General features: G+C 37.5%; 1 protein-coding gene across 1 annotated transcript in view; it reads right to left on the bottom strand.

Moving 5' to 3' along the window:
- Positions 1-18,249, bottom strand: part of tbc1d16 (TBC1 domain family, member 16) — a 34,848-nt gene that overhangs the window by 10,842 nt on the left and 5,757 nt on the right. Inside the window, exons 2-7 of the mRNA XM_084413912.1 lie at positions 16,374-16,580; positions 14,783-15,185; positions 4,177-4,365; positions 3,388-3,535; positions 2,225-2,389; positions 1,912-2,060 (exon numbers count right to left, since the gene is read on the bottom strand). Coding sequence (XP_084270038.1) covers positions 1,912-2,060; positions 2,225-2,389; positions 3,388-3,535; positions 4,177-4,365; positions 14,783-15,185; positions 16,374-16,548 — 1,229 coding nt within the window. The 5' untranslated portion in view covers positions 16,549-16,580. The remainder of the gene's footprint in view (positions 1-1,911; positions 2,061-2,224; positions 2,390-3,387; positions 3,536-4,176; positions 4,366-14,782; positions 15,186-16,373; positions 16,581-18,249) is intronic.

Here is an 18,249-nt window from a genome sequence, read left to right as displayed (position 1 = left end):
CCCATAAATATATTTCACCCGGCAATGAAACTATTTTTGCAAAAACAGACAGTTATGACATCAAAATATTAGATACCAGTGAAAATTCACTTTTCAGACATGTAAAATAACACTGCGTAGTCTCCACTGTTTTACAGAGATTAATTAAAGTTACAAAAGTTATTCAGTCAAGAGCAGCGAATCATATTTTTTTTCCTTTGTTGTTTGATTAACATTAATGACACAGATGGCAGCAGGATTATTAGGCTGTTGTCACTTTAAGACCGAATGCACGGTTCTAATATAATGATACAAACGTGTTTTCTTTCTCAACTGTTTACCAGAGACGGGCATTTTTTGACATAATTTTGTATGAATATTATTTATGAATATTATTTATGTATCCTCTCATTTCAACCAGATGATCCCACAGTAGCTGCACGGATCTCAAGCTGTCTGGCGGACATCTCGACATGGATGAAGGAACATCACCTGCAGCTCAACCTGGCAAATACTGAGATTCTCGTCCTCCCTGCAAATCCATCTCTACAACACGACTTCACTATCCAGCTAGATTCATCATCAATCACCCCATCAAGGTCGGTCAGAAATCTTGGAGTAATACTGGATGACCAGCTGACCTTCACAGATCACATTTCAAAGACAGCTCGATCATGCAGGTTTGCGCTGCACAACATCAGGAAGATCAGGCCTTTCCTAACTGAGCATGCAACACAACTTCTCATCCAGGCCCTGGTCATCTCTAGGCTTGACTACTGCAATGCTCTTCTGGCTGGACTTCCATCATGTGCAACTAAACCGCTACAAATGATTCAGAATGCTGCAGCTCGTCTTGTCTTCAGCGAGCCCAAGAGGGCCCACGTCACTCCTCTGTTCATCTCTCTGCACTGGCTACCTCTCGCTGCTCGCATCAAGTTCAAGACATTGACGCTTACTTACAGATCTATCACAGGCTCAGCTCCCTCCTACTTTCACTCACTCCTACGAGCCTACATCCCTACCAGAAGCCTACGATCGGTCAACGAGCGACGTCTCGTGGTTCCATCACAGAAAGCCACAAAATCACTTTCCAGAACATTCTCATTCACAGTTCCATGCTGGTGGAATGCTCTCCCCACCCTCATCCGGAATGCAGAATCCCTGACAACATTCAAAAGACAGCTGAAAACCCATCTCTTCCGTGAGCACAGCAACAACAACAAAAAAAAGCTGAAAACCCATCTCTTCCTTTAAATCCTCGCTTATCGGGCTTATGCTACTCTGAACAATGCCTGAACTTCGTATTTTGAGCACTTCTTGCGTTGTTTCTTGCCTCTTCGCGATGACTCGCTTAATTTAGTCCTAATTTGTAAGTCGCTTTGGACAAAAGCGTCTGCTAAATGACTAAATGTAAATGTAAATGAATATGCCTGTTCAAATGTTAAATGGAGCTTAATTCAGTATTCACGCGCTGTCTGAGACGAGGCTTTTCTGGGTGCGCGCTTTAGATGTTTGCACAGAAAACTTCCCGCATAGCTTGCGAGTAACGCGCTTGAATATTTAAATCAGCAAGGCTTAAACCTTTGAGACCTCGTTAACTGTCCCAAGCGTCGTTAACGTACATGTTCTCACAACATTGCATTGTTAGATTCATAAAAATGTTACTGGTAAATGTTACTCGCATTTGGCGAGCATTCATTTTAGGCACAGATTTATAGATTTCACTATAAAGAGCAATGAAGTGCAACGCCATAGACAGTTCCGTTCGAGACCAGCAAGTATTTAGGGCCGGAGCTGAACCGATCTTTCCTGTCCGGAACCAACGGAACGGTTCGAGGGCGGACACAGGAACAGTGTTGGTGGAAAACAGAACTCTTTAAAGGTTCTATATAGAAGATATAGTTATTGTAAGAGTGTAGTCTAACCACTAACCTCCTCTGCTGGATCTCCTGGTACTCCACACGCTTCTGCAGTCTCCAGGCTTCACGCTCCTCGGAGGAGGAGTCGTAGCTGTAGTAGTGCAGCAGGAAGGGCCACACTTCGCCACGGATGGACGGATCGATACCCCCGAAGAAGATCACCTGATTGAAATGCCCGTCAGAATCAAACAGGACCTCTAAACATGATCCACACATCTCAGACAAACATTGTTACAATCAGAGCCATAATGCCATTCCAATTTAACATAGCTGAAAAGAGCGACTTAGAAAAGTAATGTTGAGTGACAGCTGTCAGTCAGTCTGACCTTCCTGAGCTTGTAGTCCTCCACCACCTGGCCACTGTTGTTCAGATGCCGGAGCCAAGAGCTGACGTCCAGCCGCCGATACAGGCGCTCCTCTGGGTGCATCTCGGCAGACGGTAACGTGGGTCTACGGATAGAAAAGTGCATGCACGACTTCTCATCCGACACCTGGAGCGGGAAGAGGTAGAACGGGAGAGAAAATGCATGAGCAATAACGTGTATAGAATTAATCCGCTTATGTTCATACTCCAAACTAAACGTGATACATTTAAGACAACATGAATTCAAAATGAAGCCCATTAACCTTCTGAATAAATGTCCCTATAGTCTTATTCACATTATTGAAAAAAATTGTTTCTCCACCAGCGAAAAGACAGGCTTAATAATATGTAAATGTGTAATACGCAAATATTGTTATTATTTAATTATTAATATTAATTATGTATACATTATTAATTAATAATATAGTGATCCTGGTATTTATGATACAATCTAACACTGACCTATAAAACCAATAACAAATTGATTCAAAAATAAATAATTTCCCGCCACATTATAGAAATTAAATGTGTTTGGCCATATGTGAATGGGTTTTGTTTTTCTCCACTAACTATTTAATTTAACAATTAATTTAACGATAACTTATTCAACTACTTTAATTTAAACCAATAACTGCCAAGAAACACTACAGTAGATTTTTTTGATACAAAAAAATAAAATATCTATTTCAAATAAGGTCTGATCTTTTGAACTCTATTCATAAAAGAATCCTGAAAAAATGAATTACTGTTTCCTAAAAAATATGAAGCAGCATCACTGTTTTTAACATTGATAATAATAATAACTGTTTCTTGAGCATCAAATCATCATATTAGACTGATTACTGAAAGATCATGTGACACTGAAGACTGGAGTAATGATGCTGAAAATTCAGCTTTGTCATCACAGAAATAAATTATATTTTAAAATATATTCATATAGAAAACAGTTATTTTAAATTGTACTGTTATCTCACAATATTACTGCTTTTACTGTATTTTTTTACTGCATTGATGAGGATAGAGAAAAACCAACCAACCCCAAACTGTTGAATGTTAGTGTACTGTAAATGAGAGTCTGTTGTTCACATGATGTTTAAAACTGAAAATGCGTGTGTGTGTTCAGACCTGGTCTTTGAGCTGTGTCTCCCTGCAGCATTTCCACTGCTGGAACACCTCGGCCAGTTTATCCAGCCCCGTGTGGTGGAAGTGAAGGATCTTGTACTGGCTCTCTCTGCTGGCGATGACCAGCTGCCCACAGGTGCAGGCCTCATCGCTGAAACACACACACACACACACACACACACACACACACACACACACACATGAAAAACAAGCACTCTCATAAGGCTAGTCTGGACACAAGATGAACAGTGATACCAGTTCACTAAAGGACCAGGATGTGCTGTTCCTGTGAGTACCTTTATGATGATTTCTTTTATTTTATTTTATGATTTTTAGTTGGTAATAATATTTGTTATATTGAATTTCCTTTTCATAAAAGGACTATTAATGCATAAATAGTTCCATAAACCACAGAAACATTAGATTTCTATTCACACCTCAGAAATAGTTTAATACCTTGAACAAAATCAGCCTGAGGTTAAGGAATAATGATGTATACCTTGCATCAATAGCTAATTAAATTCCCTAAAATGAGAACAGTAATATAATACAAGGAGGTGAATTAAATATATGAGGTGTTTCATAATACAGACAGAGCCTTATGAAAAAGATTTAACACAACAGTCGAAAATATAACTTTAAAAAAGCTAGAGACTATTACATTTAGTGATATACATTTCAGAAAGTACAAATAAATAGGAAACTTTAAAAATAAAATATAACTAAAACATTTTATTTTTTAAAAGTAGGGTTTTAAAATCAATTCTGGACGCTGGTAGGATCTCGTCTGACCTGAAGAAGAGACGCAGTGACCTCATGTGACCCAGGTCAACTCTGAACACCCCACACAGGTGCTCTAATGCCATGACCTTCTGCTGCTCCTCCCACCGAACTCCCTGTGATTGGCTGCAGTCGGAGGGGGCGTGGCTGTCCAGGCTGGAGGCGGAGCTTGCCGAGTGAGCCATGGGTTCATCGCACTCCCTGGAAATAAAGGTGTTATAATCTCTGTTAATATTTATATAATAAAAAGGAGAATGGTGATCAATTGTAATTGTTAAACTACCTGAGCATTTCTATTAATTCCTATTCATTTTGGAACAATGTATATTGTAAAAAGCACTATATAAATAAAGTGAAATTAAGAGGAAGAAGGGTGGAAGGAGCAATTATCTAATTATTTTTGCAATTACATTAGGTGTCCATTGCGCCGCAGAAAAACAAATGCCACTAGCGACCCATTTAACTCTTGAAATGCATTCCTGAAAAGAAAAATTAAGGTTCCATTGGGAATTGACTGGATTGTGAAAATGCATTATAGTAGGCTATATGCAAGAATCGAGTTCGACTAGACTGACAATTTGCTAAGACAAAATCTAAATGGCTATTTGGCTATGTTTAACATAGACGTCAAACTATGACCCATAGATGTGCAGGTGATACCAAACAAAGTCATTTCAGATGTGAAATATCTACATTTTGATGAAAGACAAATGCTTTGTCCTTTCATGTTGCCATCATGTTGAGACTAAAAGAATAAAAGATATATACGGTACATGTGTGTGTATTTTAGTCATAGAATATACAGTATATCTATCTATAAATTACAGAAATGTCAGTCTGTGTGTCTGTTATTCGCATATCTCTCGATTTTAATCAGCTATTTTCATTTGATTAACATTTTCTATCAAGTTAATTAAACGTTAACTATCTAAAACCTTTTCGATGAGCTCCACATGACAGCTTAATTCAGCTGCTCTCTCAATTGTAAATCTGCGAACCAATTCATCCGTTCTGCCGTTGAGTTTTCAGTGTGAAATTCAACGACAGCTGTAGGTATGGAATCGCGCGCGTGAGCGTGTGTGTGTGTGTGTGTGTGTGAGGACACTGGAAGTGAAGAGGAATGAGAGGAATGCTGGGAGGTTATTGTGCTGGCAGGAGCCAAGCAGAGACACAAATCAAGCAGCCTGGCAGCCAATTTCCCCTGACAGCCCTTTTCTCTCTCTCGCTGCGCGAGTCTCTCTGTAACTGTCTCTCGACCTCTTGCTGTAGCCAGAGCTGTAACCTGAACCGTGGGACCTCTGCATCTCTCTCACGCTCGTCTTTTTCTCTAACAGAGCACGTCTAACAGTCCAAACGCACCTCCAGACACGTCCCCTGTCACTGATCCACTCTGGGAGCCGAAGGTTTATGGGTCATGTGGTATTTGAGAGGTCTTTCAGAGTCCACACTACAGCAGGATCACACACACAAGGCCATATGGCGGGCTGAGGCCGTGACAGAGAGCACACGGTGCAAAGTTACATCTCATGTTCTTTACAGACCCTTGTTTTCTACTCTGTGAGCATCAGTGGCTTTGCAGACAGGAGAAAATAAGGTGGATAAACTGAACTAACCAACTACATGGACAGGTAGAAGTTAGTTGGTTGATTGATTGAATAGTTAGAAGGACAGATGGATGTATACCTAAATGGATGTTACTAAGGAACAGGAGAAACAAGTTAAAAATAAAAAAACCTAGGTAACTAAACTGATCTAACCAACTAGATGATAGAAGTGAGTTGGTTATTTGTTTAGTTGGTTGGATAGATGGATGGACAGCGACATAGATAGATGTTAGTAAAGAACAGGAGAACGGTGATAAGGTGACTAAACTGAACTAACCAACTACATTGACAGGTAGAAGTTAGTTAGTTAGTTGGTTGGTTAGTTGAATAGATGGATGGATAGCCACATAGGTGTTTACTAGGAACATGAGAAACAGGAGAAAATAAGGTGACTAAACTGAACTAACCAACTAGATGCACAAGTGGAAGTTAGCTGGTTGGTTGACTAGTTAGTTAGGGGGATAGATGAATGTATACTAGAGCTGCACAATTAATCGTAAAAAGGTCGCGTTCTCGATTCAAACACCCATGTGATCTTATTCCTAAATGACAACGATTTGCTTGTGTCTATTAAAGCTTTGACAAAATCATACCGGAGAATTCAATTATCGATTACATCGTTACACCAGTAGGTGGCGACAAGAGACTGTTAAAAATGTATTTGTCATTGAATCAGTTCAAATCATTTGAGATTCGCTCAAAAACAGTGACTGATTCAGTAATGAAACAAGCAAAGTATTTATGGGTGAATTATTGAATCACTCATTCAAAAGATTCGTTCAAAAACGCTGATTCATCCAGTAATGAATGAAAAAAACTAACCAACTAGATGAACAGATAGGAGCTAGTTGGTTGAATGGTTAGATAGTTGGATAGATAGATAACCACATCAATAGTAATTAAGATCAGGAGAATCATAAGGAAATAAGGTGACTAAACTGAGCTTACCAACTATGGAAAGATAGAAGTGAGTTGACTGGTTAGTTAGTTGGATAGATTGATGATATGCCCATAAACGTTGGTTTGGGAGAGAGAAAAAACATGAGAAAATAAGGTAACCTAACTAAACCAAACTAACCAACTATATGGAAGTTAGTTGGTTGATTGATTAGTTGGATGGATAGCCACATAAATGTTAGTGAGTAAAGGGATAAACAGGAGAAAATAAGGTAGATATAATTTAGCTTATTGATTGGTTAGTTAGATGGATATCCATATAGGTGTTAGTTAGGAACAGGAGAGACATGAGAAAATAAGGTAACTAAACTGAACTAACCCTACTTGATTGATAGACGTTAGTTGGTTGATTATTTAGTTAGTTGGATAGATGGATGGATTGTTAGGAACAGGAGGAAAATTATAAATTAAGGTTAGATCGAGATCCAACTAACTATCCATCCATCTTTGTAATAACCGGTAAGTGTGAATCTGTACCAGTGCGATTTCAGGGAAGTTTTTCCAGGGACTGAACTCCCACTGGGACAGGCACTACCCCTCAGGGGCTGTTTATTACATCATACTGAAACAAATTCCCCCAGAGCCAGAGCGGTCCAACACTGTTAACACATTACAATTACATCATCCTCAGCAAAACATCACCTCAAAGTCTGCAACTGAGCACAGGATCTAGAGTTTTTATACCTCTGCCATCCACACGGACCGATTTCACTTCCAGCTTTTCTGTCTCTCAAACCTGGGGTTTTCTTGCTCTAACGAAATGAAAGAGTTTGATGTACTAAGTAGACACAGAAATATTGTAAAAAGATATAAATAAAGCAGGTCATTACCATAGTATTGACAGACCCATGAGCACATTTACACACGACCACCCGTGTTTACAATGAAAATCAGCATTCAGCAACTCAGTGTGGATTCTAACTTCACATAATAAGAGGCTAGCCAATCATAACAGAGGTCATTTACATATTGAAAAACAGCCTGTGTTATCTAGAAATCAGAGACAGGGTGGAAAATGGTCGAAACGCTACAAATATGGAACAGATCTCAAAGATTCATTCATGATTTCTTTATTCCTTAAATCCTATACTGAGCGAGCCAAACCATGACAAGGGAGAAAAAGAAAAACAGCAGAGAAGGAGGGAAACAAAACATCTAGTATGAAACTCGCAAGTAACAGTGAGAAAGAGGAGGAGGATGAACACTATACAGGCAGATTAAAAGAGAAGCCAGAAACAGGCAAATATAAACATTAAGGATCCAAAGAGGAAGTGGAAGCCAGAAAATGAATGGCAAAAAAAAAAAAAAAAACAGGCCAAAGAGAACGTTCTCCACCCAAAGGAACACAGAGGAATGAAGCAGTCCATCACAGTCTCAAGTCAGACACAAACCACTGATATTTATGATCCGATGGGCAGCTCATGTCCCGGCCTCACCCCCGCAGCTGAGGCCAAATGACAAAGGGAGGAAATCATAGTGAAAGAGGGAATGTTAGATGAAGCAGCAGGGGGAGGGAATCTGTGGAGGATCACAGACCGAGATCTCTCCCTGCCAGCCTGCACTTCTGAAACGCTCTCTCTCATGCATATCGCCCTGTAATGTCACCTCCATGTGGTCACAGTGGAGCATTACAAGTATAATATTCAGAGTGTATTATATTCAGAGAATAACATTTAAATATAACATTTTTAAAAAGTGCAATGAAAGAATTATCTTATTATTTACCGTGAAAAACAGTAAGCAGGATTTCCCAAAAATATGATTATATTTTATTGAAATAGCTATGTTTATTTTATTTATTTATACATTATTTTATGTTATATAAATTATATATATGTTATATATATATATATATATATATATATAAAAAATATATATATTATATATATATATATATATATATATATATATATATATGTTTCATATATGTTTAAAACATACATATATATATGTATGTATGTATGTATGTACATAAAACAAAATAATGTAAAACATAAACAGCTATTTAAATAAAATATAATCAAATTTGATTATATTTTATTGAAATAGCTGTGCTTATTTTATTTATTTATACATTATTTTATTATATATATATATATATATATATATATATATATATATATATATATATATATATACATTATTTATAATAAATAAAATATATATTATTTACTTCTGGGTTAGCAAGTATAAATATTCTATGTCTTAAAACACTTCTTGCTGCATAATGTGTCATTTCACATACTTAAAAAAATATAATCAGTACAAATATATACACTAATCAGTAATCATGCTGGTATTCCATTACAAAAACTGTTGACAACAAAAGCATTATATCATTACATCTGTGGTAACACTTATGGGAGACGGACCGTGATCACAGGATGCTGTAGAGGTTCAGAGCAGAAACACATGATGCTGTACTGAAAAATGTAATAAGTCATGCCGAGCTGATCTATGAATTATGAATAAGCTCTGAGCAGCTCCTCTTACTACACACAGACCTGCAGCAGCATGACAGATGCATGCTAACATCTAACATCCACTGAACACACCTGGTGCAATGCAACGCCTCACACGCAACTTCAATTCAAAAGGTTACATGGTCTGGTAAGATGATAAAAAGATATTATAATTTAAGATCACAAATAAATAATCATAATAATAGTTCCGTTTTTAATAAATTATCAGGCACCAGGACATAAATTCAAATAGCAGTTTCTGCCAAATTATAATGGTTATATATATACACAGTGCCCTCCACAATTAATGGCACCCCTGGTAAATATGATCAAAACTGGCTGTAAAAAATTAATCTGCATCGTTTATCCTTTTGATCTTTCATTCAAAAAATTTGCAAAATTCTAACCTTTCATTGAAGTAAAGGAATTGAAAGTGGGGGGGAAATCACATTATGAAATAAATGTTTTTCTCCAAAACACGTTGGCCACAATTATTGGCACCCTTTTATTAAATACTTTTTGCAATCTCCTTTTGACAAGATAACAGCTGTGAGTCTTCTCCTATAATGCCTGATGAGTTTGGAGAACACCTGACAAGAGATCAGAGACCATTCCTCCATACAGAATCTCTCCAGATCCTTCAGATTCCCAGATCCATGTTTGTGCTTCTTCTCTTCAGTTCAGCCCACTCATCAGGTCAGGGAACTGGGACGGTCATGGCAGAAGCTTCATTTTGTGCTCCACAACAAATTTTTGTGTTGATTTTGATGTTTGTTTTGGATCGTTGTCCTGATGGAAGATCCAACCACAGCCCATTATAAGATTTCTAGCAGAAGGCGTCAGGTTTTGATTTTTTATCTGTTGATATTTGATAGAATCCACGATCCAACGGTATATTAAATTGAACACATGGGGTACTTTTTATCCTTGTGTTCACCAAACCCATCTAGCTATTTTTTTAGTCTCATCTGACCACAGAACCCTGTGCCGTTTGAAGTTCCAGTCATGTCTGACAATTAAATTTGCTGGAGTTTGTTTCTGGAGGAGCGAGGAGGATTTTTCTTGAAACCCTCCCAAACAACATGTGGGGATGTAGTTTTTTTTTTTTTTTTTGCTTTCTGACCCCAAGACTCAACTAATCTCTGCAATTCTCCATCTGTGATCCTTGAAGAGTCTTTGGCCACTCAAACTTTCCTCCTCACCGTGCATTAAGACAGTATAGACACACGTCCTCTTCCAGGCAGATTCGTAACATCTTTAGTTGATTGGAACTTCTTAATTATTGCCCTGATGGTCAAAATGGGGATTTTCAATTCTTTAGCTATTGTCTTACAGCCACTTTCTATTTTGTGAAGCTCAACAATCTTTTAATGCACATCAGAACTATATTCTTTGGTTTTACTCATTGTGATGGATGATTAACGGGATTTGGACAGTGGACATTTTTTAGCTGGACAGTTTCATGTTCCTAGTGTAAAGGAATTTCCTTTATCCTGACTATCTAAAATAAAACTGTTGCGTCTACTGTCGACACAGAGCGTCTACTAATCGACACTTAATAAATAATAAAACTGTTGCGTCTACTCATCGACACAGAGCGTCTACAATCGACACTTAATAACCTTTATACTCCAGCTCTTGCGTCTTCAGTCGACATCTGGCCGAGTTTCTTACTCTAACTTACTTGATTCCCTAAACTGACCTGCTGCGCAGCAGAAATGAACAGACAGACTTTCAGCAAATGTCCTCTAAATGCTTTAATAACGGCCGGGAGAGTCTTCGAGCAGTTCTCAGAGAACTCTCCCAAGAAGAATCAAGGCCGGAGGATCTCAGACAAATTCCATTGAGACATCCCACCGTAAAACACATATACAACAGTTTTTATAGTATAGAGGTATGGCATAAATGTCAGGCTGCATTACATAATATCCCCACTATTTGATTGGTTCTTCATATGCAAACCCCTCTGTTACTAGGTAAAGCAAACTCTGATCTTGTGGTGACTTCATCTGTAATCACAAGATTCTAACAGACTGTCTAGTTTCATTTCCCAAAACTAAGTTATTTTTACATACATACGCACATAGTCAAAGACACAAGTTTTCCATTGGTTTCGTACAGTACATCCTGTTCCAATGTTAGATGTTAAATAAGGTTAGATGTTATAAACATGGTTAGTTTAATATACAGTTTAAAATTTCCACGACACTAGTCACCCTGGTGTGCTAAAAAAAGGTAAATATTAATGGGAATATACTTCAGAGATATTTTACTCGTAAAAAATTCTAGGGGTGCCAATAATAATGGCCAACGTGTTTTGGAGAAAAACATTTATTTCATAATGTGATTTACCCCCCAATTTCAATACTTTTACTTCAATGAAAGGTTAGAATTTTGCACAGTTTTCGAATGAAAGATCAAAAGGATAAACAATGCAGATTTATTTTTTACAGCCAGTTTTGATCATATTTACCAGGGGTGCCATTAATTGTGGAGGGCACTGTATATATATACACATATCTATATCTATATCTATATCTATATAATATATATATACACATACATATATATATATATATATATATATATATATATATATATATATATATATACACAGTGCAATGCATAAGTGAATACACCCATGCTAAAGTTGACTAAAAAGAGGAATAAAAAATCATATTTTGGAAATTGAACTTAATGCCTTAATTTAAAAAATTTGGAAAAATCCAACCTTTAAGGACACCAATTTTCTTTGTGAATGAATAATGTATCGTAAATAAATAAATGTTCTTCCTTAAAATACATGGTGCATAAGTGAGTACACCCCTATGTTAAATTCCCATAGAGGCAGGCAGATTTTTATTTTTAAGTATTTTTTTTATTTTTTTTTTAGGATACTATGCATCTTGATAAAGTTCCCTTGGCCTTTGGAATTAAAATAGCCCCACATCATCACATAGCCTTCACCATACCTAGAGATTGGCATGGTTTTATTTCAGTTAGCCTAAAAGCTAGTTTGATTTGCATTGAGAGATGATCTTATGGAAAGTACCCCATGCCAATCTCTAGGTATGGTGAAGGCTATGTGATGATGTGGGGCTATTTTAATTCCAAAGGCCAAGGGAACTTTATCAGGATGCATAGTATCCTAAAAATTTTTTTTTTTAAATACTTAAAAATAAAAATCTGCCTGCCTCTATGGGAATTTAACATAGGGGTGTACTCACTTATGCACCATGTATTTCAAGGAAGAACATTTATTTATTTATGATACATTATTCATTCACAAAGAAAATTGGGGTCCTTAAAGGTTGGATTTTTCCTAATTTTTTAAATTAAGGCATTAAGTTCAATTTCCAAAATATGATTTTTTATTCCTCTTTTTAGTCAACTTTAGCATGGGTGTCTAAACTTATGCATTGCACTGTATATATATATATATATATATATACACACACACAAAGTGATGGTCAGAATTATTTGCCCCCTTGGTAAATATGATCAAAGATGGCTGTAAAAAATAAATCTGCATTGTTTATCCTTTTCATATTTTATAAAAAAAAAAAATAGCACAAATCTAACCTTTCATTGAAGGAAAAGAATTGAAAGTGGGGGAAAATCACATTATGAAATAAATGTTTTTCTCCAAAACACATTGGGAACAATTTTTTGCCCCCTTATTTGCAACCTCCTTTTTCCAGGATAACAGCTGTGAGTCTTCTCCTATAATGCCTGATGAGTTTGGAGAACACCTGACAAGAGATCAGAGACCATTCCTCCATACAGAATCTCTCCAGATCCTTCAGATTCCCAGATCAGTGCTGGCGCTTCTTCTCTTCAGTTCACCCCACTCATTTTCTATTGGGTTCAGGTCTGGGGACTGGGATGGCCATTGCAGATGCTTGGTTTTGAAAAAAAAAAGAAGAAGCTTTTTTGGCGGCAAACACTTAAGATGGGTTTGGTGCACACAGGGATAAAAAAGTAGCCCATGTGTAAAATGAAATACTCTGCTGTATCTTTAATGCTGTGGGCCTAATTTTCTGCTGGAGGTCCTGGACATCTTGTTCAGATACATGGCATCATGGATTCGATCAAATACCAACAGATAAAAAATAAAAACCTGACAACCTCTGCTAGAAATCTCATAACGGGACATGTTTGGATCTTCCAACAGGACCGTGATCCAACAACAAACATCAAATTAAAACAAAAATGGGTCACTGAGCACCAAACCAAGGATCTGCAGTGGCCATCCCAGTCCCCAGACTTGAACCCTATAGAAAATGAGTGGGGTGAACTGAAGAGAAGTCGTCCCAACATGGATCTGGGAATCTGAAGGATCTGGAGAGATTCTGTATGGAGGAATGGTCTCTGATCTCTTGTCAGGTGTTCTCCAAACTCATCAGGCATTATAGGAGAAGATTCAGAGCTGTAATCTTGGAAAAAGGAGGTTGCAAAAAGTATTTAAAAAAAGGGGGCAAATAATTGTTCCCAATGTGTTTTGGAGAAAAACATTTATTTCATAATGTGATTTACCCCCACTTTCAATTCTTTTACTTCAATGAAAGGTTAGATTTTTACTTTTTAAAAAAAATAAAATATCAAAAGGATAAACAATGCAGATTTATTTTTTACAGCCATCTTTGATCATATTTACCAAGGGGGCAAATAATTCTGATCAGCACTGTATATGTACTGTAAAATCATAATATACACTACTGTTCAAATGCCAGGGGTCAGTAAGATGTTTTGTTTTAATTAATATTTTTATTCTGCATTGTTGATGCATAAAACTGATCAGTTGTACCAGTAAATAGATTTATTACTTCAAAGAAATGCTGTTATTTTGATCTAATCATCAAAGAATCCTCTTTTTTTAATCAGTTTCCACAAAAATATGAAGCAGCACAACTTTCAACATTGACGATAATCATAAATGTTTCTTGAGCATCAAATCAACATATTAGAATGATTTTTGATGGATCATGTGAGACAGTGAAGACAGGTGAAAACTTAAAAAAAATGTTAAGCAGTTACTAAACCTAAAATACACATTTTAAGTCTTAAAGCTGATTAAAACAAGTCCATGGACACATTCAACTAGCCTTACGCGTTTCTTGTCTCGTCACATTCAATTATGAATGACATAAATTCATCCTACTGTACATTTTTAATTCAGAATGGTGAAATTTGAGTAGTTTGCATCACTAGATATTGGCCGTTTAACATGTATATCATAAGACAGTTGGCAAATATTAAATGCTTAGCTACTTACATCTTACCTCGCACTCTTTCGCGTTTAAAAACTAAAGCGACGTGCTGGAATTCATGTACAGTATCTGTAACAGTAAGCCCCGCCTTCTGTGATTTAATTGGCCGCCTCAATCATTTTGACATTGACGAGCGCTGTTAGACCGCCAAAGCAAACCAGCCTAAATTTTTTACTTTTAAAACATTTTTCCATCCTAACATCAACAGTATCAAATCAAATGACCATATCTATGACGTTTACAGCCTTGAAATGACCCTGTGTAGCACAAATGCAGACCCTTTATCATCAGTTCTGTCTATTTCTGCATGCATATGTTTTCTCACCTGCTCTCATTATCCAGGAACACAGAGCTGCTGCTCTCGCCCAGAGCCTCGCTGACCGGAGACAGGCAGAAGGGCGAGGAGAAGGTGTCCGAGTCCGAGCCGAGGGTGCTGTCGCGGCTCACCTCGTCCGCAGAGAGCTCGCAGGAGCCTTCATCGCCCTCTTCCAAAAGCTGCTGGTTCTGTAAAGCCGGCTCTTCATCCTCCTCTTCCTCAGGGGCGGGTGGCGGGCGAGAGAGGCTCCGGTGGGCTCGGCGTCGGGGGTTGCGACGGACGGGTGAGCTTTCGGGCGTGATGTAACGGAGCGCCTCCTCGTCCTGCCGCTGGATGCGAGAGTTGGGCACCCAGGTGAGGATGAGGGTGGAGCCGAGGGCCTCGTCTTTCTCCAGGTGCACACACAGGTAACCTGAAAGAGGACACAGTCAGAAGAAGAAGAAAAAAATTCTCAATCTGGCAGGCTCTAAGCTGATTGGCCAACTTCACGCAACTTGCCGGGTCACGGTGTGCTGGGATTATTAGAGGCAATAGATCTCTGAAAGAGTTTTATCTGAGGCATGTTGTAGCAAGGCTACTTGTTAACTAGACATCCACAAGCAGAACAACACTGCGTCACTTTTACTTCTTATTTTACAGATTCATATATAAAAAATAAAATATTAATACAATTCCAAAAAAAGACTGAATCTATAGGTCTAGTGCAAAATAACAAGAGAAATCTGTAACTGTGATTTTTTTTTTTTTTTTTACACAAAAAGATATCAAAAATACATTCACAAATGTATCATGTTTTCAAATATATATATATTTTTATTAATACTGTAAACACATTTCTAAATTAGACACAATTAGTGACAATTAACAGTGAAAAGCAAAATTGGTTCTGTAATTTTACACTCCTGTTTATTTATGAATAGCCTACTTTTAATCAGCAAGGACACATAAAATTTATCAAAAGTGACAGAAAAAGTATTTACAGTGTTACAAAAGATTTCTGTTTCAAATCAACGCTGTTCTTTTGAACTTACTATTCATCAAAGAATCCTGAAAAAAAAAAGTATTACAGTTTCCACAATAAATAATATTAAACAGCAAAACTGTTTTCAACATTGATAATAATCAGAAATGTTTCTTGAGCACCAAATCAGCATATTATTATGATTTCTGAAGGATCATGTGACACTGAAGACTGGAGTCATGATGCTGAAAATTCAACTTTGATCACAGGAATAAATTACATTTTAAAATACATTAGAATAGAAAACAGTTCTTTTAAATGGTAATAATATTTCACAATGTTAAAGTTTTTACTGTAAGTCTGATCAAATAAATGCAGACTTGGTGAGCATGAGAGACTTCTTTCAAAAAAATCTTACCGATCCCAAACTTTTAAACAATACTGTATCTAAACACGGCTCAACAATATCTGCAAAAAGCTGATGTTTTACAGCTATAACTCATTATAAATGAATTCATAAAGACACTTTTGCAGAAGATTATGGCATACGATGGCAAAACATTACTGATCATATGACCAATATTTATAAACAGGTGTACTGTAGATTACGGGGTGTGTGTGTGTGTGTTTGTGTGGTACCTGGGTGATGTTCAGGCAGTCCAGGCAGGGGCTCGGCCGGGTGCACACACACATTGTTCTTGGAGAAGATGATCTCTCCATCCAGCACAGTCCGTGATCCCCCCATGCCCACGTTAAACGTCAAAAGGTCCGAGGCTTTGGATGATGCACGTCGCAGGAGTCGACCGAATGACATCTCCTCCAGTGAGCGCTCACTGCTCCCATCCTCTGACAGAGCAACAAAAAGAGAACCAAGCGTGTTCATTTTCCAAGCAATCAGACTTTTTCACTTGCTGAACAATAAGAACAATAAAATGAGAGCGATTTAGAAAGCAGAATATCATAGAGACTTGGGGGTGGTAACTTTATACGGTGCGTCCAAAATCACATACTATATGAGTATGTACTACATTTGATTTTGAATAGGAATTTACTGCAAGACCTTTAAAAAAAAGTGCGTTCTATGTAAGGGATAATGTAGAGCGAGGCGGTTGTTATAGCGAATACAACCCCGACAGGCTGATCAGGACCCCGACACGTAGCCACGACCGATTTGGTAGGTAGTCGCTTATTACAGTATGGCTACCTACCAAATAAATCAATCATTTGACACAAAATATTGATTTAAAAAGGAGTTTATTGATTTATAAACGATTGTATTGCTTCCGCTAAAGAAAATAGTCCGTTCCGTCTCTATGGTTAGAATCCTGCGTCCATAGAAACGCTCTGTTTTTCATGGCAACGCTGTGTTATCCTTAGCAGCGGTCTGATATCAAGAAATAACAGACCGCATTCTACATTAGAATTCAACCAGAGAACGTCTAATGAGGGGAGAAGTGCCACTCAATAAACTTCCGGTTGCAGTTCCACTCTTGTTCCATATGAGGGCGCTCACATGACGAGTGCAGAATGAATGGAGGTCTATGGAGCTATACCGCTCAAAATCCACTTTACTTAGGATATAATTTTTTGTCTAGTAATTTGAATGTTGTTTTCGAAAGGGAATGCAAAGAAATTACACATTGCTTGGTGTTAGATTTTTTAGAGTCACTTATTTGCTTTAAAAAGTCTTTCAAAATGTCAATGACGTCATTAGCAGAATGCTAGCGTGTTATGGGCAACAACAACTCAACCTGTAAGAAATCGAAAAGAAATAAGTACTCGTTCATTCAACTTTCGATCTATAAGTTATAACCCATGTTGAACTTGCAAAACCTACAATCAAATCTGAGATTTCTCAACGGCAATCGGGTGAGGGAGACAAATTTAGCCGTCTAGCCCCATAGACTCCCATTCATTTTACACTCATGGCGAGCGCCCCCAGTGGAACTCTGATTGGAACTACAACCAATAGGACTTAATAGGGCGTTGGAGTGAACAGGCCTTCCGTAGACGGGCTTTGATTCAACCAAGCCATGTAATAAATAGTATTAATATGGGTAGTATGAATGAAATTCGTAGCGATAGCAATGTGCTAAACACTCAAAACAACCACGTAGCAACACTTTGGCAACCATCAAGAACACTCAAGCACTGCAGAGGCGACACGAATAATTTTTGAATAATCTAGGTAACGTTAGGTATTGAATTATTTGAGACCATCATAACAATGTATGATAATGTCACCTTCTTGAAACTGCATGGTTAGTTGTGACTAAGTCACACATAGACACACCTTAAAACAAACAGACACACAAATGTGCCAACTCACAGGAGGAACCCAAAGCTACAGCTATGTTATCTGTTCAACAGACGGAAGCGTAAGTTACCAAATGTTATTAGAAAAAAACAACCTTTATAAAACCACTTGATTATCCTTTTTTTTTTTTTTACCAGACTCTGCCAGAGTCTTAATAATGTTCAAAATCCAACAAGCTACAGGCAAAATGCTATACCT

This window comes from Rutilus rutilus (genome assembly GCF_951802725.1).
Source record: "Rutilus rutilus genome assembly, chromosome: 1".
In the NCBI taxonomy this organism is placed as follows: domain Eukaryota; kingdom Metazoa; phylum Chordata; class Actinopteri; order Cypriniformes; family Leuciscidae; genus Rutilus; species Rutilus rutilus.
This window is presented reverse-complemented; position numbering and strand designations above follow the sequence as displayed.